At 40.2% G+C, this 22,056-nt stretch overlaps 1 protein-coding gene across 1 annotated transcript in view; it reads left to right on the top strand.

Annotated features, from left to right (window-relative positions):
- Positions 1–3,416: 3,416 nt before the first annotated feature.
- Positions 3,417–22,056, top strand: part of hpgd (15-hydroxyprostaglandin dehydrogenase) — a 43,352-nt gene continuing 24,712 nt past the window's right edge. Inside the window, exons 1-3 of the mRNA XM_078266767.1 lie at positions 3,417–3,711; positions 4,572–4,695; positions 17,325–17,431. Coding sequence (XP_078122893.1) covers positions 3,619–3,711; positions 4,572–4,695; positions 17,325–17,431 — 324 coding nt within the window. The 5' untranslated portion in view covers positions 3,417–3,618. The remainder of the gene's footprint in view (positions 3,712–4,571; positions 4,696–17,324; positions 17,432–22,056) is intronic.

Below are 22,056 nucleotides of genomic sequence, written 5' to 3'. Positions count from 1 at the left end.
AACTAATCGGCATGTGAATAGAGCCGCAAATACGCAGGGCTGGGTTTGCACTCTCCCTTTGGAATGTTACCTGATGTGACTGAGTAATGTCAAAGGTTGTATGTATTATCTAATTCACCTAATAAAAAAAAACATATTATTTGGCAGTGGGCACCTTGGAAAGTGTAAAATATAAGGATTCTGTCAATATTTTCACCACGCATGTATGATGAAAACTTGTGAAGGTATTAATCTAAAAACATGAAATCATTATTTTGATCCTGCTGAGCTCCCTCCGGCGGGGCTCTTGTCTCCAGAGGGTTCAGCAACTGCTGGACAAACGTTTTGGAATGTGTGCAGTAAAGGACATAAAACTAATTGCAGAGAAACAGTATTTTTAACTGCTCATGAGTAGGATGGCATATGGAAAGCAGATTGTCTGGTTGTTTGGTCATACAAGAGGGGGTAGTCTGCAGCCATTTATGCCTAGGATGTGAGGGGTCTGCACTGATTGTTACTGCTCGTTCTCACTGAGTCACACGGTATACAGTCCTGTTCTTATCCTGTTATATGGCCAGTCCAACCCTATTCTACGTTCCACTTCCAGGATTACTCCGTTGCCGACGGAAATTCCGCCGGATTTCACTCATTTAGGCCGGATATCCGTTGCCTCGGGCTTCCTTTGTGTTGGCGTTTTAAACTCCGGTGGATTTATGAGGACTATGGTTAACTGCTCCCAGTGGCGTAACGAGCCAACACCGGGCCCCTAAGCAGGATTATCAAGGCCCCCCTACTACAGCACATGATGACGGCGCAATGTCCACAAGTAGGCTACCATCAATAGGACAGGATAGGATCATAGAGACACAGCATATAAGAGATGAGATGACTGACAAAATCAGGAGTAGCCTACGCGCACCACAACAACAACAACAACAAAAAAACACTGGTGAATGTGCACCATAACACATGAAAAAACACACAAGGGCAGTTTTATACATGTCCCTCCACAAGTCCCTCCAGGATTTTGTGGCCTTTTTTTTTAGATTGTTGCGGCCCAAAATGCCTGATTTTGCGATAAAAGTTGCGATGTCAATCAATATCTTCCAGTCACGCGGCCCCCTGATTGGTCCGGGCCCGTAAGCACCGCTTACCCTGCTTACCGATAGTTACGCGTCTGACTGCTCCTCAGATCTCTGCAGGGTAAATCCAGACAGCTAGCTAGACTATCTGTCCAATCTGAGTTTTCTGTTGCACGACTAAAACAACTTTTAAATGTACACGTTCCACCAAAACAAGTTCCTTACCGAGACTATATTGCAGAGGCACTGTGTTGTGTCTCTGCATTGGTTTAAAGAAATGCCAATAAACCAGAGCAAGTTTTTCTCCCATCCAGGAATGCTGTGTGGACTAGCCAGACCTTCCTCCGCAGCGTCGCGGTGGAGGAAGGTCTGGCAAAGCAAGACTAGTCCAACCCAGACTGTGATACAGTACATGACAGATCAACTACAGGTTGAACTTGAAAGGACATCCTCTGCTGGGCTTTATGTTTGAATCAGTGGAGCCTGTGTTAGTCTACCACTTCAGGTCCTGTGAGATCCAGCAACCAGGAGGGGGACATCTCCAGAGCTCTGTTGAAGAATGGAGGAAGGATGTAAGATAAGGAGGACAAGTGAAGGAAGGGTGTAAAGGAAGGAGGAGGAGGGAAGGAAGGCTGTAAAGGAAGGTGGGTGGAAGTGTAGGGATGTTCCTGAATCTGACATTCTGCAAAGTATAAATAATAATGTGAATTGTATATAAAAAGAAGACTTTAAACTTTCCAAGGGGAAATTCTTTGTCACAACACTGTACGTTACAGAAAGCACGTTTACAGAGAAACAAAAGTACAAACATAACAGAATGACACAGACAGGTATAACAGAGGAATAACACAGACAGGTAACAGGCAAAGTGGCAGTGTTTTATCTGGGTCTCTTGTTTTGGGCTGCTATGAATACAGGCACCAGGCTGTAGCCATAGTGAGCTATCTTGCCCCTCACGGTCCAGAGGGCAGAAGGGTGACATGGAGGTTGAGTGTGTTGTCTGGTGCTATTGTGGTTGCGATGCATGTGATGGCCTTAAAATTGAGTGTGGGAGTGGGGGGACCGATTCATTTGGCAGCAATGTGGTTACAGGTATGTGTTTGGCCCGGTTTGTGACAGAAAGCATGCTGAATAAACAGGCGGAACAATAGAGCAGGATGGACTGGACGGGAGCGTGCCTATGTTCCCACAGCCCTATGTTCCCAGATTTCTAAGAATTATTTTTTTTCACTGAAAATTAGGCCCTATGTTCCCACAGCACTATGTTCCCAGATTTCTAAGATTTCTTTCCAAAATTAGGCCCTATGTTCCCACATTTCCTTTTTCATTAATTTGTATCAGATTGTATCACCCTTTCTCCCAATTTGGTAGCCAATTACACCCAACCTATTATCCAGTAGCAATGGACTACAGATGGAATGTAACCCTAACCCTAACATAGGGCCTAATTTTGAAAAAAATCTTAGAAATGTGGCAACATAGGGCTGTGGGAACATAGGGCTGACCCCGACTGGACAATACTCTGGTACTCTGGTACGGAGTAGGAGGAGATTGAGGAACATAGAGTCCTTTGAGTTTACAGATGGCTTAATGGCTACTTTTTTAAATGTCCTTTGTGTGCTGGTGGAAAGTGAGTCTGTTGTCTAGTGTGAGTCCAAGGTATTTAAGGCTGTCAACCATTTCAACTGTTTGGTTATTGATGAGAATGGGCTGCTAGGGATATTGGGGAACCTATTGCTTGTAGAAGCAGAACTTTTTTCATTTCAAATGTATTGAGTATCATTTTTAGGAAGCCCACAAGGAAACCTCACTCACTATGCAGATGTTTACCTTACAGTATTCTCATGTTTGCTTTGTCATTAGCAGCTATTAGTTTGGACATGAAGTTAACATGCAGAGACCTGGACCTGGGTGTAATGTGTCACTGAACAGTGCTGTATGTTGTGTAACAGCATTACACACAAGACACACAACACGCCAACATGGATGTGGGGGAGAGGAGTGTGTGAGATTGACAGCTTCTTAAAAAGTTGTTATCCAAGTTTTATTTTCATGTTAAGAAATAAAAATTCTTCCACAAACAGTAATGAGCTCATAATAGATGAAACAGGAGTAAGACTGGAGTGTGTAGAAACCGGAGGAGGAGGTGTGAAGTCAGCAGCAGGGCAGGTACAACAGGCTGAATACAACCTGTAATTATTATCCTACAGAGTTTACTTAGCCTTCCTCTCTCTCTCTCTCTGACACACAGTGCACTGTTTGTATAGACTGATAAGCTGAGCGAGAGAGAGAGAGAGAGAGAGAGAGAGAGAGAGAGAGAGAGAGAGAGAGAGGAGGGAGGGAGGGAAGAAGGGAGGGAAAACAGTGCGCTATAAGAAAGAAAACACACACAAGGGTGAGAAAGCCTTCTACAGAGACAGCAGATAAACACATAAGAAGAAGGACAGTAAAGGCATAGAGAAGAAACGTCAGTCAGACACAGAAAGAAGAGAGAGAAAACCGAAGGGAAGGTAAAGTGTGAGAGACAGAAGGAGGAAGACGTTTTGCTGCTGGGATCATGTCTCTGAATGGGAAGGTGGCTCTGGTGACCGGGGGGGCTCAGGGCATCGGCAGAGCGGTGGTCCACTCCCTGCTGCAGAGCGCCGCCAAGGTGAGTCCAGCTCAACCTCTTCATTTACTGACCCATCTGGGCCCTTCACAACTCAAACCGCTGTCCAGCTGAGCGGGATGTTATCTCCACTACTCCACCACAAGCTGAACCAACTGTCTGCTGAGGATTCAACTACACAAACACAGCTTGAAGTCCCTAACGACTTTAAAGCTATTCATGGAAATTTATGTAAAACATGTTGTCTTTACTGCTTCATCACCTTTTTTATAATCATCCTTCATTGTCACTGCACTGCTGTATTCCTTTTAAAAAAAGGTTTTTAGGTCAGTACGTTGAAACAGGGCCAGTGTAAACTTGTCTTACATAAAGAATATTATAAATACACTGTGTTTTAATAATGTTTTGAGATGAGACAAGTGGCATTGTTTTGTAAACTAGCAATTATACAGTGAAGTAAACTTGCATTCTGAAGGCAAGAAAGGAAAAGCAAAAAGGCTTTTGAAAGAGGTAAAGTAGTTTCTGAGAACTTCCTTCACACCCTGTGAAACTAGGCTATTTGCGGCACAGTGAACATGTCATTAGTCTTGTATTTTAGTTCCCTATGTGAGCAGTGTGCTACTGACTGAGCTGTGAGCTGAGCAACACTTGTCAAAGCATAGATCTAATGCAAACAGAAGCAGCACACTGACCAGAGCATCATCTCCTTTTATTTAGTACCAGGTTCTGCACAGATGGATTCAAACTATAGAGCCCAACTTCCTCCACCTCTGCTGTGTATGTGTGTGTGTGTGTGTGTGTGTGTGTGTGTGTGTGTGTGTGTGTGTGTGTGTGTGTGTGTGTGTGTGTGTGTGTGTGAGAACTTAAATAGTCCACCTGACAAACAGAGTTTGGTCTTTCAGGTGGTCATGGTCGACCTGAACGAGACATGTGGTGAAGAGAGCAAGGCACAGCTGGACGCCGAGTTTGGAGAGGGCCACTGCAACTTTATTCCATGTGACGTGTCCAATGGAGACGCGCTGAGAGGTAATATCGTCTGTAGGACTGACCACAATGCCTCAACAACACGTATTCATTGTTGAGTGACACCTCATGAAAACTTTAGAGATAAAGTCAAACAAACACATTTGGGTTGTTGCGTAATGTAAAGCCACTTAATATGACTCCAGCCTGCAGAATACAGTATATATATATATATATATATATATATATACATACACAGTGTTCACAAGAGGTGTGTACTTTGCCTACTCATTTACACCTCCTCATGCTGAATGAGGAAGTGACATCAACAAAATCCTTAACGTTTTGGAAACGTTGGGGAAGAGTTGTTGTTCCCACTCAGGTGGATCTCAGTGACTGACATGGTCCAGCTGAGGCTCAACCAGTCGAGTCTTGCTTTGGAGTCACATGATCATTTATTTTACTGTAGTCTGTTTCAGTTCGGAGCTCTTCACTTACCTTCTTATCTCCTGCAGATGTGTCAGTGCTGTGTGTGTGTGTGTGTGTGTGTGTGTGTGTGTGTGTGTGTGTGTGTGTGTGTGTGTGTGTGTGTGTGTGTGTGCGTACGTGCCTGTGTGTGTTTGGGTGAGAAAGACATGAAGCAGAGACTATAGTGTGTGTAAGTGAATACGTGTCTGAGTGAGAGAGGAACAGGGTTTCATTGTCTGACATTGAAAAAGTAAATCCCTGCAGGCTAATGGCTGTGGAATGCTGTTTGCTGTTGCTCCTGACTGTGTGATAGTACTGATGTGGACACACAGTGTGTGTGTTTTTGTCTGTGTGTGTGTGTGTGTGAGTGAGTGTGTGTGTGTATGTGTGTGTCTCTAAGTGTAGAAAGCGGTTTTTAGCAGGTTTCACCACCTCAGGTGTCTCCTTTCAACTGTTTATTTAACCCACTTATACCTCTTTCACACCACTGACCAGGGTTGGGCCCTGGTTATCTGATCAGGGTTCAACCGTTCTTTTGGAAATCTAAACCAAGCCAGTCTACATGGGTATATCTCTGGTCATGAGAATTCAGATACAGCAATGCATAACAATTACCTTAATTTCTAGAAATGGGCGGGGCTTTACACGTCATATTCAGTGAACAGCTAGATCACATACTCCAGTCAGCTGTACACCAGCAGAACTAAAATTTTTTAGCTACTTGAATCTGTCATTGTACAGTATTGAGAGAGAAATACAGCTTACTTTATGATTGTTTCGCAGTGATTATGTTCTAAAACACAAATATATAACCATCAAACACATTTTTGACAATTTTAAGACGAGGGGAGAACATTTCTCTTTGTTTGATTTCATTAAAAGTAAAGTTGGGCTTTGCTGTTGGCTTCACAACTCTTTTTAAAAATAGACAAAGAGAAAAAAGAAATAGATTCGCACTCCCCACACTGTAAAAAAAGAAATCATAAAAAAACGGTAAAAAGTCTGGCAGCAAAGTTGCCAAACACTTACCGTCAGATGACAGTAAAAAAAACCTTACACTGTTTTACAGGAAAATTCTTTTTTTAAATACAGAAATTTCCTGTAAATATTTTCTGTATTTTTACAGTCTAAATATTGTAGAATTAAAACAAATTCTTGTTATAAAACATTTCTAGAATGTTAAACAAATGTATAAATCTTTATCAAAACTAAGAAATATTGCAGAAATACCTTAAAATTACATAATTTAAATGAAAACTGCTGTTTTCATACGGTTTTCTTTGGTAAATTCACAAGATTATTCAATCCATCCACAAGAACTCCCTGTTAAAGTACAGATTTCTGGATGTAAATCACACAAAAATCATGTAAAATGACTTTAAAATACCATCCTTTAGGCGTTTATTTTATGATTATCCAATCTATTTACGGTAAATTCCTGTTTAATACTGTTTTTTTACTGTACAAGAAGTAAAAGATAAGATAATGGGATTATACCTTCCAGAAACATTGTAATAATAGTCAGTACTTTATATAAACAATATTTGAGAGTATTTACAAGCAACTCTCCAATATATCTACATACTTTTACCATTAATGTACGTTGTTTACTTTAAATAAACATTAATTTATAGTTATAAAAGGCAACTCTCCAATATATTTACATAAGTTTAGCATTTACTATATGAGGTTTACTTTATATGAACATTATTTTTTTAGTTATAAAAAGCAAATATCCAATATATACACATAGTTTTACCATTATTGTATGGGTGATCACTTTATATAAACATTATTTGACAGTAATAACAAGCAACTATCCAATATATCTACAGACTGTACCTCATTATTGTATGGGGTTTTACTTTATATAAACTGTTCTTTTAAACTGCTGCCAAGTAGTGTTAACTAGCTGACGGTAGGCCAATGTTACCAGAGGCCTGTACTACGAAGCGAGATCAACATTTCCTGGATTTATTTCAGTTACCCAGCTTCACCTAACACCCACGGTCCCGCATAAGCTGGTTATCAACTAGTTCAATCAACCCAGGGTTTCCCAATCCAGCGGCGCGCACGTTCAGATAAAAGAGGCGGTGTTTGCACAGCACGACCAATCGCAAACATCTACCAGAGCCGCATATTTTACATAAGAAGAGGAAATTATAATTCTACATAAATATGAAGAACACAGACACGGTTTTGCAGGCAAAACGCAATACAGTCGCTGCTTCCTAAAACAGGAAGGAAAGCTGGCAAAAAAAATAGCCAACGCTGTAGATGCGTAAATCATAACGCTTATTAATATCACTTCCCCATCAGTCAGGACCAAGATCTGACCATAATTACACTTGTGCACTTTCCATAAACTGTCCTTGCTTTAGCCTAGTATTTCAGTTGCAACCCTGGCAGTGGGAAGCCATTGTGAGAGCAAATAAAATATATATGTGCGCATTGGCAACACACGGCTCAAGAAGCCGAGCCGATATGTAATTCCCTCCCATTACAATCTATATATTTCATAAATATACACATCAGGGAATGCTAACGGGGTTGTCGGTCTCTAAATGTTTTAACTTTTATGTGCTCTCTCTCTCTCTGCGCACCCTGTGTCGGTGACGCCGTTATCAATCGAGTATTGATTGGTCAGTAGGCGGTGTTTTTACACCGGTTGATCTCTGATCTCCAACTTAACCTGCTCCCGACCAGGTTAGGCGTTCAGCATAAGTTACCACGGCGATTGAACCCAATCACAAGTGATCCACCTTCGTAGTACAGAAAACCCTGGGTTGAACCTGAAGTTAGCTCATCCATCCATCTTCGTCTGCTTATCCGGTATCGGGTCGCGGGGGTAGCAGCTCCAGCAGGGGACCCCAAACTTCCCTAAAGTTAGCTCGTTAACGCCAAATCTCGCTTCGTAGTACAGGCCTCTGCTGTCAAATGTAGTGTTTACTAGCTAACGGTAGGCTAATGTTACCTGCTGTCAAGTGCAGTGTTTACTTCCGTGACATGCGGCAATGACCTAAAGTTGCCTCTAACGTTCGTTTTCCGAGCATCAGAGAGAAGCGCAGGCATTTCAGTAGCACCGAAATCCGCGTTGCAATTCAGTCCGGTAGATAACGGTCGTTAAGGGACCGGTGCCGTATTAGCACCCCCCCTAATTAGGACCCCCCCTGCCCCACAAAATAAAAACTCTTCGGATCTACACGATCCACATGGATGACATTTTCCGCCGAAAAGCGACTAGTTTGCAGGTATGATTCTACAAAATTAGTTTCACATTCATTGTCTATGAAGCAGCTTAGTAACCTGATGACATCATAGTTTGAGTCTTACATTTCTGGTTTGTGGCTTTGCGGGAGAGTAGCTCTTAATCAAAAATATCAGAGGTGAGATTAAAGGCTGTTGCACACCAGGGACGTTTTTTCCATGCGATTATTTCGCATGTCTATATATTTTTTCGAACTGTTGTTTTTGTCACAAGTAGTGTTTACTTATGAGGATCACCAAACAACAACACGGAGGCTGCTGTCCGAACTGCAGACTGTATGTCAGCAAACTTTATTACTCCTTTCAACCTTTACAATGGCAGCACATGCCAGAAACATTCTTTCCGTTTTTACCTTTCACAATAAGCCCGAGACATATGCTACACTGTTTTGCAGAGGGAATTCAATTGAGTATTAACTGTATACTCAATTAGAGTTGGAGGAAATCTTAATAAATAGCTTACAGTAGCTTAGTGTTACAGCTTTTCCTGGGACGTATCCAGAGCTAACCCCCGTCCTTCCACTCAGCTGCCTGGAAACCAGACAGGACACCTTTTGGTGCTTTTGAGGAGCTGCTGCATTTATTTGTTCTCAAGCTGCAGAATCTAGCTGCTGTACAATCACTTCATATCTTCACCACTAAACGTTAACTCTCCTCTGCTCCGACTGCTCTCTCTTTCTCGTCCGCTCACACCACATCTTCCGTCACTTTCTCTCTCTCTTCAGCATCTGTCCTACTGACATGGTAGATGAGCTGGCGCGAATATCCAAAACTTTTATTGAAAACTGTTGCAAATTTTCATAGATTTTTTTTATTGCATGAATAGTTTTGATGTGAAATATTCACAGGCGATTATTTTGCATATTGGCGTCGCTTATTCTTCACGCCCCCGGTGTATAACTGTCTTAAGTCACAAGTCTTAACCTTCCTCGTCTTGAACAAGTCCCAAGTCACTGTGTTTAGACTCAAGTAAGGCTGTACCAACAAAAAGGGGTGTAACCTCTCGGTTGTTGTTTTTTTGTTTTTGTTTACAAGCACAGACCAGGTAAAGCAGCCGTTAACAATGCAGGTGCCTGTTTCAGGAAGGAGGTTTAACAAACTCTGAGTCTAACCCTGATAATTGAGTTGATTTACCCTGAGATGGAAAACTCTGAGTTTTCGGTTTCAGGCAGCATGAATGGAGCCATGATACTACAATTTACGATGGTAACAACCACAAACAAACTGGTGGGCGGAAATACTCATGCACACATACAGCAAGTTTGAACATGTATTTAGTTAAAAAAGCAACACAGCGGCTGCTGCAAAAGAGAGAATTTGCGTGGGAGAAAATTGCTGCTAGAGTAAATGCGTTAGTTCCAATATAGTGTATATCATATTTAATCACAAGTATAATATTACTGGTGAAATGGTATTGAACCTATAATCTATAAAAATCCTAGGCCTACTAATCCCATTCTGAGGCTGTAGCACCATCATTAACAGAATTATAATTCATAATCTTTTATTTCAAAGGGTTTACATAATTCACCTGCAATACTGTGGAACATCTTTTTAATGGCTCTTACTGGTTTGTGTCCATGGAACGCTACAAAAACGTTTAAAAAATGTTTCAGAGTGAGTCACACTCTTCTGACTAATATGCTCCAACCAATGTTGTAAAGAAAACTGGCGTTTGTAAAAAAATTGAATGTGACACAAAGAATGTGCTAGGATGTAGAGCATGTCCACGATGGGTGACGTTAGTGATATGAGGACGGAGGGGATAAGGTTAGGTAGGCTACATAACTGATAGACTGGGAAGAAAAACGATACCGCTCAACTAGGAAGTTATCTAAAAATTAAAATGTTGGGGTTTCAATATCATCTCCAGATGTATGTTTAACTCCCTGCGAAGTAATACAGCTTCTTCAACAACGAGATGGTCGACAAAAGGAAATGCCATGTTCGGGAAAAAAAGGGTTCATAGTCTGCCTAACATAATAATAAACCAACCCTGTTTTTTTTATTCATGCAGATAACAAACTGTGCTAAAATGCGCCTGATTAAGACTGATAAATGAATGATGAAATGAAAGAGCGCTGTGTCAGAGGGAGGAGACTGAAAGAAGAAAACCTGCTCCCGACCAGGTTAGGTTCACAGAGTCTGAGGTTAAGTTACCTCTCTTTCTGAAACGGAAAACCCAGAATTACCCTCATCTCAGGGTTAGCAAACTCAGAGTTTTCACTAAACCTGCTTTCAGAAATGGACCCCAGATGTCATTCGGTACCTCCTTCAGCTGTATGTGGGTTTGTGAACTCCTTTGCTGCCTCCTTCTTAACCTCTGCTGGGCTCCCTCTTGCTCTGGGCTATCCTTTTCTCAGCCATCTGATGCTATTCAGACCGTAAAGCAGGTTCTCAGGCTGGTTGTGGGAGAGCTGTCTGGTCTGTTGATCCTTGTCAAACTGAACACAGAATGAGAGACATGACATGGGTGAGAAAGATATGGTATGGTACAGATGTTAACGTGTGATACTGTATGGTGAACATCTATTTACTTTAGCTTTCTTTATCTCCTTGATCTTCTTATCTTGGTATCCTCCTTTCTTCCATCTTGACTAAACAGGGATTAAAGAATTTAAAATTTAAAGATTTGAAAATTAGTTTAACAGTACTATACATACATTTATTTGTGGAGGCTTCCCAGCATTGACCACCAGGTTTTTATTTATTTAGATTTACAGCAAAAATGAAACTTAAAATACATATTTAATTACAGACTAGTGCAATTGTCTGGAGGGAGAAACACTTATAGAGCAGGTAGCCTATATCTTATTTCTGAGTTTGTTCAATTCCCTGTCCATTTATTTTTATGTGAAAAGCGAGAATGGAAATATTCTCTCTGGAAAGACAGAATGATAATGTTAAGTTGGACACACTGAATCATGAGCGAAAATAACGATCACATTCAAATTAAGATGTTGTGGTCCACAAAGCAGACGCTCCATTTAATGTCATGTTGTAACTTGTTACACTTGTAAATCTTAAATGAAGTAGGGGTAAATTGTTAATTACAACGTGTGGTTCACTGTTCATAAAGGAGAACCAACGTAAAGTTAGTCAGCTGAGATAGCTTATTGAAAATTTAGGCATAACCTGGTACCCTTTAAACGGCGGTTTACCGGTTATAAACAGTGATGTTTACTACATAGCGTTAGGACTGAGCGTTATAAAGTTTCCTCAATTACTAGGTTTAGTACCCAGCTAACCAAGCTGACCTGCTAAACTGTCTACTACTAACCTAACGTAACTTAGCAAGTTAACGTTACTAAGTTAACTGCCACCTGTCTTTGTCAGGTCCGTGTTTGCACGAGAAAATAGGAACTTAAGTTAAACATGGAACGTTGACGTTACTAAATTAACGTTAGCGTTAGTCAACTGACAAATATAATGTAGCTATTTAACTGTTATATATTTAGCAAGCTAGCTAACATTATGATTGGTGCATGGTTCACATTCAAGGCTAAAGTTACATAAGGGCAGTCTTAATGTAGGCACATAAACGGCAAATGCTAACGTTATCCCTGCTGACATTTTTAAAATTGTGAAACGTATGCAAGTGTTATCTTAACTCGTGTCCAGTTGATATCTCGTGAGGAAACTGCATGTAAATAAAAAGAAAAGTATTACTTTACCTTAAGTGAAAGCTGAATGTGAATCATCTTGGAAAAGTCCAGTGACTACTGCGTTTCGTTGGTTATTATCCACACTGTCTCTGCATCGAGATGAGTTTGACGTTAGCACAGCCCCCCCATGAAGTCAAACAATATCATTGGTCAAGATCGTCTCTGCCCGGCATGATTCATCCAATGATTGTGCAACATTCAATTATTTCAATCTGCGCGCACTTTCTTGATATCTGAAGCACATAGACTACAGAGACAATTTCTGTTTACATTTCTGTTTTTTCAACCATTTTAAGGTCTGACATCGCTTCACACCCAGATTATCAATGTTCACGTTGATGCTTGAAGCCTTGGTTGAACTGTTGAGCCCTAGCATCCCTTCCCAGTCTTTCACACATTGCATGTATTGCAAAATTAAAAATATATATATAGCACACCAATGTAAAGCTTTATTCATACTGTGTCCTCCCTGTCTTTATTCACCGTATATTACCTCAGCCCATGAAAAACTCTTTGTTCCCTTTGACCTGCAAAATGATTTTAGGGAGCAGTAGACTGCACAATGACCTTGCATTTTGTGACCTAGAGATTGGCATGGGGTACTTTCCATAAAATCATCTCTCAATGCAAATCAAACCAGCTATTAGGCTAACTGAAATAAAACCATGCCAATCTCTAGGTATGGTGAAGGGTATGTGTGATGATGTGGGGCTATTTTAATTCCAAAGGCCAAGGGAACTTTATCAGGATCATAGTATCCTGGATCCATGAAATAACTGGCCTTTAAAAATAAAAATCTGCCTGCCTCTATGGGAATTTAACATAGGGGTGTACTTACTTATGACCCCTGTATTTTAAGGAAGAACATTTATTTATTTACGATACATTATTTATTCACAAACAAAATTGGTGTCCTTAAAAGTTGGATTTTTCCTCATTTTTTTAATTAAGGCATTAAGATCAATTTCCAAAAGATGATTATTTTATTCCTCTTTTTAGTCAACTTTAGCATGGGTGTCCTACTTTTTTCACATGACTGTAGGTTAGGTGGTGTGCAAGTTAGGCAAGCAGGTACATACTGTATTTGAGGTACTGGTGTGCATTAATATTGATTTTCCACCCCTTATAAAAGTGTAGCATAGATGTGGCACAGGCAATCCATTTAACTTATTAATGTTACACCTAAATGAAACATACATTGCCCAATATGTGCATCAATGCCTGTGTAACCATTGCAAGTCAATGGAAATTGTAGTGTAATTTCAGAGGCAGGGGTGGTCAGAGCACCGAGGTCTTGGTGAGGCATTTAAGGTACTGGACATGCATGAATATTCATTCTACCCCACATAAGAGGGAATCTCATGCTCTGAGGTTTTTGCATGACATAGACAGGAACAAACATCAAAAGCCAGAGTGGACACAGTATAAGACATCACCGCAGACATCAGCAAAGTAAGCAGTCAATGGAAAAAGATGTTGGGCCATGAATCTGAAATAACCCATGGCCTCCACGGAAGTGAAATGAGGCAAGAACATCAGATGCCCCCTAAAATATTAGGATGGTGAAGATGTAGGCTTACCCAGGCTGCAGGCTGCCTGGCTCTCTGTGTACTGTATCGTCATCCTGTAGGCCTATAGGGTTGTGGGCCTATGTGATGTGAACTGTGGCTGCACGATTCTTTTGTCAACTAAGTCGGCAGACCAAAACATGATTATATAATGATAAGCATATCACAGACTTGGACTAAAATAGACATCATGTACATCCAAGGCTTGTAGTTTAGGTTGACTCTTGCCTCTTATGCATTCCCATAACTGAAGCTATGGCTTTGTTTCCACAAATATTTAGGTGAAAGAATGTTTATTTTTACAAAGACAGATCTAAAAAAGCATCTTTGTCCGCACTGGCCCCAGTGGTGATTTGGTGCAGTACAGTTTTTTAAGCTTGTGTGTTGCCAAGTTGTTTTACTGTTTGTATTACCATAAATATGCTTGCAAAATATTACAGTAGTGTAGTTTCTAATATAATTACATTGATCCAACTATAATTGAGAACAATTGCTTGTGGGTTTTTGCTGTGGAATTGTTGAGGCCATGCAGTGAGGGTTCATGTCAGCCTCATTCAATGCATTAAACGGGTATGGCTGGTCCTACCTGTCTCAGTACCTCTGTTAACCCCTCTTCAAATAACTGCAAAGCTAAATACAAGTCCTACTCTATTGCTAGAATTTAGTAGACTTGCATTAAGAGATACTGGACATGATGATGTTTGACAGCGATTAAAACACTGACACACAGTATGTATGAGACCACATTGAATAAGCTAAAATGGACAATATATTACACCAATATTTACCCTCTGAAGAGTCTCTGATGCATATACTGGATAGTTAATTGTAAATATTGTCAAATGTTTTTACAAAGTAAACATACAGTACATTAATGGGATAAGTCTGTAGATATATTGAATAGTTGCTTTTAATCACTATAAAGTTTGTATAAAGTAAACGTAATATATATATATGATTAAAGTAAAGTATATTAGATAGTTTCTTTTTAACACTATACAATATTGTTTATATTAAGTAAACCCTTATACATTTACGGGGAAAAGCCTGTAGACATATTGAAGAGTTGATTGTATTACTGATAAATAATGTTTATCTAAAGTAATGACTATAAAATAATGGTTCTGCAAGTTATAATCACATGTTGTTTTTTGTACAGTAGAAAACCAGTATTAAACAGGAATTTACTGTAAATTGATTGGATAATCATGTAAAATAAATGCCTAAAACTTTTAAGATACTATTAATGGGCTGTCAAATAGTGTAATTTTACATTAATTTGACATGATTTTTCTGTGTTTTACATCCAGAAATCTGTACTTTAACAGGGAGTTCTTGTGGATGGATTGAATAATCTTGTGAATTTACCAAAGAAAACCGTCTGAAAACAGCAGTTTTCATTTAAATTATGTAATTTTAAGGTATTTTGCAATATTTTTCAGTGTTTGTACAGATTTATACATTTGTTTAACATTCTAAATATGTTTTTTGATTACAATTCTTTTTAATTCTACAGTAGTTGGACTGTGAAAATACAGAAAATGTACAGTAGATATCTGTATTTTAAAAATAAATGTAATTTAACTTTCAAGACCATTAAGCAATGGAATTATCCTGATAAACAACTATATTATCTCATTATATCAATTTACAGACTAAAACCTTAATTTAATGGGTTTTAAAAAAAAATAAAAGTATGGAAATGATATGCATCATTTGAATGAATGAAGGATATGCATACATGTTTTTCATGTATGGAAAAAATCCATAAAATTATACAGCGAATTCCAGTGAAAAAATTTTTTTACAGTACAGGAGCCGCACTGAATTGTAGTCTGCAGATGTGTCTGGAGTAAGAGAGAAAGGGAAAGAGTGGCGGTGCCGAGAGAGTTAAACGACTACAGGTTTTTTTCAACCTGGAACCTATTGTCCTATGTTTTTGTGTATAAGTGACTGATAGGAACAACCATCTTTGAAATTTGTCCAGTATTAAGTATTAATGAACGCTTTTGTTTAACCAGAAACAGCTCTGATGTCTCTAGCGCTAAACCCACCAGACATCATTTAAAAAAACTATACTTTTAGCGTGTAGAGAGCCAACATATTTTCACATGTAAATCGGTAAACTATTTGTTCATTTCAACCAAATGGACGAACCAAAACAGTTTTTCATAGTTTTATTTTGTTTCTGTCCACTTTGAATGAAGTGCATTTTATGATGCTAAAATTACTGTTTATTTACATGGAGTCTGTGCTGTGACCCCGATATAACTGTGATTACTGAGAGAAGTCTCTGGTGAGGAGAAAGAAGACAAAATGTATTCATCCCGCGAGGGGAAATTACATTTTTTCACTCTACGTATTGTTAGTTGTAACACACATTACACATAGGCCTGAAATCCACACATACGCCCAGGACCTGGATACCAGTATACATGCACTAATGGAGAGATGTCAGAGTGAGAGGGCTGCCCCCTTGCTCAAGGGTGTTGAACCAGCAACCCTCTGGTTCCCAAGCCAAGGCCCTACGGACTGAGCTACTGCTACTTTTTATTTTACTTTTAGGGCTTTTCATAGTACTAAAATACGCTTTACACTAAAACCAGTACATTAAGCACATTAAAAACAAGTGAAGCAATAAAACCAGCACATAAAAACAAGCATATTGAAAGTGAAACAATGAAACCAGCAACTGCAAGACAACATACAGTTTCACATACAATAAAATACAAGAAAACAGAATACAATAGGCTACATAAAGTGCAGATTAGGTAGGCATTACAAAGCCAGCGCAAAGGGAGGTGTAAGTAAGTCAGAGGATATGGGAAAGTGATAAGGTAATAACAACACAATATACATTAATAGACAGTCTATAACACTGCTGAGATGTAGTGAAGAGTCAATATACAGTTAGTGCAAATAGTGGTCTAGGTGCTAATGTAGATCAGGAATAACACAATGTGCATGAATAGACAGACTGTATAAATGTTGAAAGAGTCAATGCAAGTATGAATTGACATACTATCTAAAATGCTGAAATGTGGTAAAGTGTCGATATTAGTTAGTAAAGAATTGTGGTCTAGATTGTGATGTAGATCAGTAGAGTGTACTAAAATTGTGTGATACAAAGGTGGGAAGTATTATCAGTAGATAATATGTAAGATTACTGTAGGTGAAAGGCTAATCTGAAGAGGTGTGTTTTGATGAGTGATTTCAATGTGTCCAGGTCATTACAGTCACACGTGTGTATGGGTAGGGAGTTCCAGAGGGAGGGGGCTGCAATAGTGAAAGCTCTGTCACCCCATGTACGGTGCTTGGTCCTGAGTCGGATGTTTCGCGGGGATTGTGGCAGTGGAGCCGGTCTGTGAAGTAGGACGCAGCCTGGTTATGGAGGGCTTTGTGGGTAAGGAGGACTTTAAACTGAATGTGTTGGGGAACAGGGAGCCAGTGGAGGTTCTGGAGGATGCAGATGAAGTGCAGGTGATGTTGAGCAGATGTGGGGGAGGAGGTGGACAGCAAAGTTTTAGATGTGGTGATGTGGCCAATGATAATCATGTCAGATTTCTTAAGGCCTGAGCACCAACGACCGTAACCCTATTGAAACTTAATTAATCGCCTTATAAGGGCCTAAACATACTCAAAAAGTCATGCTTTTCAGCTCTTATACAATCCTGTGTCAGTGTCTTCCGTCATTAACTGATGGCTTTTTGTTTCTCTGGAATAGATGCATTCCAGAGCACTGTAGACCAGTTTGGTCATCTGGACATTGTTATCAACAATGCCGGCATCAACAATGAAAAGAACTGGGAGAAGACCATACAAGTCAACCTGGTAAGATGAAAAGATTTTTACCATCAACAGACATAACACCCTTAAACAACAACAAGACACACACACACACACACACAAACGCACGCACGCACACACGCACGCACACACACACACACACACACACACACACACACACACACACACACACACACACACACACACACACACACATATTTACTACTCTCTACTGTTGTACCCTTTTTCCACCAAAAGTTGTGTGCATGAACAGTAGCCAGTAACGCTTGTCTTTTCTTCCCCACAAAAGCCTTACAGCGTATTAGAGCCATTGTAGGAAATAAAAAATCTTACAGAGCCAATAGCTAATATTCCGAGAAAAACTCAGCGGGGGGGGGGGGACCTGGATATTCTCTGAGATTAATGTCACAAATTTACAAGAAATAGTGGGTTTTTTTGTTAAGGAACAACATTGCTTCACTTTGCAACATTGGATCAACCTCACCGCACCAAACACGCTGCTTGCCCTGTATTATTCCACCTGCAGTGATGATGTGTCGTATTGTGTCATGCTGCACCACACATCACATTTGAAATGCACGTAGATTTAACCTAGCAATGTCCTTATCTGTCCATTGTGTTGTATTTCCAGACACTGGGTCCGGAATAGGGGGGGCAACGAGTTTTTGTCCACCAGCTTCCAGGTGTTATGGTAACTATTAACAAGCAGCACAGCCAGATCAGGTGGGCCCTGCCAAATGCGTCGGGAGCAGTGATGGGAATAACGGCATTACTTTTTTCAGTAATGAGTAATCTAATTGATTACTCTTCCTATCTTAATAACACCTTTACCGTTACTGCGAAAAAATGCGGCGTGTTACTATAATTGAAGCAGTTTTTTTCATCAGACCAACTAGATCTCTGAGCTGAGAGGCAAAGACTTGTTTTACTGTTCTTCCTTGGTTTGTGCGCAGTGCACAAGACAAGCGCATAAATGCTGACGATTGGCTGAGGTTGAGTAAAATTTCACGGTAAGCCAATCAACACAACACAACGAAAAACACAAGCGAGTCAGTCAACGAGAGACAGGTATGGCGAGCCCAAATAATCCAAAAGTAGCCTTCTCTAAATGGAAGTATAGCCATTACTTTTCCCTCCAAGAAATTTAAGGATACATTAGAGCATACATGGCATTTGATTGGAGGCTAGTCTCACTTTGTCCCACAGCAACATTAAAATAGTTTAGATTTCTGTACATTGTTTCTGTTAATAATGTATTGTATTAAGTGTCCATTTCATTATAAGATTCAGATTTATCATAAATAATTGAACATGCACATGTATTTTAAGTTCCGTTAAAGAGGGGTGGAGGTGGGGTCACATTTGAGCATTTCAAAATTGACTTGAAAGTAACGCAATAGTTACTTTCTGAAGTAACTAGTTACTTTTATAATTTGTAACTGAGTAACTAATTGTGTTACTTTTTGGAAGAAGTAACTAGTAACTGTAACTAATTACTTTTTAAAAGTAACTTACCCAACACTGGTCGGGAGTGGTCCAAATGCTCTTTTGGCTTCCTTGGCTCACCTGTTGCACACTTGGGCACGGGTTGGGATTAAAAAAAAGCAATAGGTGGGTGCATAAGAGGCTGTGGCCTCCACTTTTACCCCATTTAATCACATAGGAGCTCTCCACGTCATTCCAGTTCGGGAATCCTGTAGAGAGTTTCCTCTGAGGGAAGTTATTGTCTGGGACTTAGGACGGATCACACATCATGTTGCTCATCACAGCCACAGATAAGCTACCTATAGGCTTTTATAATTAAAAATGTGGATCTCCAGGCCAGCCTTAAAAGAAGCTAACGCCTGCAGCCGTTACCTCGTTACCCACGGGTAGAAAGGAGACTGTCAGGAATGGACAGTCCTTAAGTTAAGAAATGTCATTGGCTAATAGGCCACTTAAACCACAACAAATAAATCAAGCCACAACAAAATACAATTTACTAGAAAGGACCACATCATCAACCAGATACGTTTGAACAATTTAATAATGAAAGATGATTAGAATGCGAGCAATGAAGACATAAAGTCACTTGCAGCCATCAGTTGACTTGATGTTGACTGCGTTGTGGGGATGCTTTGGTAGGGAATTCGTCACAGCAACCGGCCACGATGGACCCCCAAAACCTCCAGTTACTTAAAACAAGAAAGAGTGGAGCTGAGATTGTTGTGATCTGAATGATTGTAGCGGTGGAACAATTCGGGGGACTAATGGCCCACGGTTGTATTAATTGTTCTGGGATACCATTTCAAAGGCCAAGGATGATATGAATGGATGTAGCGGTGAACAACTGGGGGAATCGACTGCCCATGATTTTTAAGGTTCAGGGATGCCTTTAAAGGCCGAGGTGGCGGCATCAATACTAGTGTCCGGAGTAATGAACTGGAAAATGCCAGACAAGGAGATTACATGGCAGAAGTGCTTGTAGAAGCAGAACTGAGTAGCCACTTGTGCAGACTCAGAAGTGAAGAGAAGATCTGTCAATGTTACGCTCTGGAGTATGAAAAAGATTGGACTTGATACAAGGCGAGTGGGCTCTGGTGGAATCGATTTGCTTATCTTGCTTTATGTAGAAAATATCCTTGAAAAATTTGACTGGAATGTAAGCGTGACATGTGGGTCGAAGTTAGGGGTGGATGCGGTGAATTCAAAGCATCTAAGAAAACTGGAAAAGCCGCAAGAACATGGCTTCTGAGGTTTGAGCAACATGATGAATTGTGTATCTAAAGTGGATGATGTGTATGCTGACTGTGTCAAGTCTTTGGTAAGAGGAAGACATTTATTTTAAGCTGTCCTTTGGCGTCCTCTGAAAAGTTTAGAGAACAAGCTAAAGAACACTAAGGTAACTTTGATGGTACTGATGTGTTTTGCTGGCGATCACAGAATAGGCATGGATCAGTAATGGTGACAATATCAAACAATAGATTGTTAAGTCGGATTGGTCGTGAAAGTAGCAGAAGCCCTTTCAAGCTGATCGGAGAGACGAGAGGGTTAAGGGTGATGGGCTGTTAGTAGCTCTATGAGTCAAAGATTGGGGCGTTACGGCAAGATTTACCAATTGAATATCAGTGCCAACTATAGAGAACCTGAGTGTCTGCAACAAGGGACAAGCTTCTAAACTTGTGAGCGTGAGGGGTCGTTCTGCTATGAACCTCCTTCAATGTAGACACCCCCAAAACCGGCAGAAGGAGCTGCATTTTGGCATTCTGGTGCCAGGAGCCCTGGCCAGAGTGAACAGTGCCAGGGGAATTGGGATGCCAGCAGGATGCCTGGTGATATTTGTTTCTGTTGATCAGGGACGTGCACAGGTAGGGGCTATTGTTGCCCGGGCCACTGCCCGTTTGCCCTGATTGGTTTAGCTGCCCCTCTGGTAAAATAAACTTTTCTTTCTTTCTTTTTTTTTTTTCTTCTTTTTTTGCTGTGGTGGCTGCATTATTACGATAATACGCCAATCAATCATTACTAAAGTTAGATCAAATTAAATCGCTATATCATCCAATCTTGCCCTCAGCGATGCCCTCTGCCCCCAGTCACCTGACTTTGTTTATATTCTCACAAACGGAGCACCGTAAATGAAAGAGGGAAAGCCAAGCCCTTATGCCTTCATGTGAGTTTTTAAAGTTATGGAGTTTATGACAAATGCCCTGTGAATAGTAACCAAAAATTCCACTTGAGCCTTGAATAATGTGCAGCTTCAGCTTGTAACGTTTGCATCACGTGACTACGTCACTGTAGTCATGTTGTAATTGTTCCTTATAATAATTGTTCTTTATAATATATATATATATATATATATATATATACATAAATATTATTTATGGTGCCTTTTTTCCAGATTAGAGCAATGGCCCCTCCAAATATCTGTGCACATCCCTGCTATTGATGACACTTCTTGTTGTTTCTGATGCTTTTCTTTTTGCTGTCTTCAAACTGGAGAATGTGTTTAACGGGGCTCTGACGTCAAGACGAGTTGCAGGAGTGAGCATGATGACGTCATCCGGAAGAAAGCTTGTGTTTATTGAGCTATGGTTTTGGTTTTCAAGTTTGAGAGACACAACTTTCTTTTTAATATGAGATTAGTTCCAATGTTTCCCCTTGCATTAATGTGCATAAGAAGTGCATTGGGAAAATGTAATGTCTTTTGTCTGGAGTCTGCTGGGTTTTAATAGTTAACTAAAACTCTACTAAAATAACATGTAGTTGGTGATATCTTATATGAACTCTGTATCCACCTTTAGCAACACTGTGGGACAGCTTGTTCTGCTGATAATGTGTAATGCTTCCACTATCAAACCGGAGGCCAAATTCTCCTTAACAGACCGCACACTCAGGCCTCTCAGAGTGCAACAATGGCCTGTTCCAACTCCTCCATTACATCAGGGGGCCTCCCCCCTCTGCCATACCAAGCCTAAGGCCCTACAATAAAATTTGCTAAGTGCAAGTAGAATCCCAGCTGGCAGCTAAACCTCCATTAGTGGAAACAGCTCTCATAACCCCATGACTCTAAAGGCAAAACAATGAAGAGTTAACTTGAATAGAGTTCTTAAGCTGTTTAAAAACAGTATTGCAGGTAGAGCGTGCGCCCCATGTACCAAAGCTCAGTCTTTACC

Source organism: Sander vitreus, chromosome 2 (assembly GCF_031162955.1).
Source record: "Sander vitreus isolate 19-12246 chromosome 2, sanVit1, whole genome shotgun sequence".
Taxonomy (NCBI): Eukaryota; Metazoa; Chordata; class Actinopteri; order Perciformes; family Percidae; genus Sander; species Sander vitreus.
This window is presented reverse-complemented; position numbering and strand designations above follow the sequence as displayed.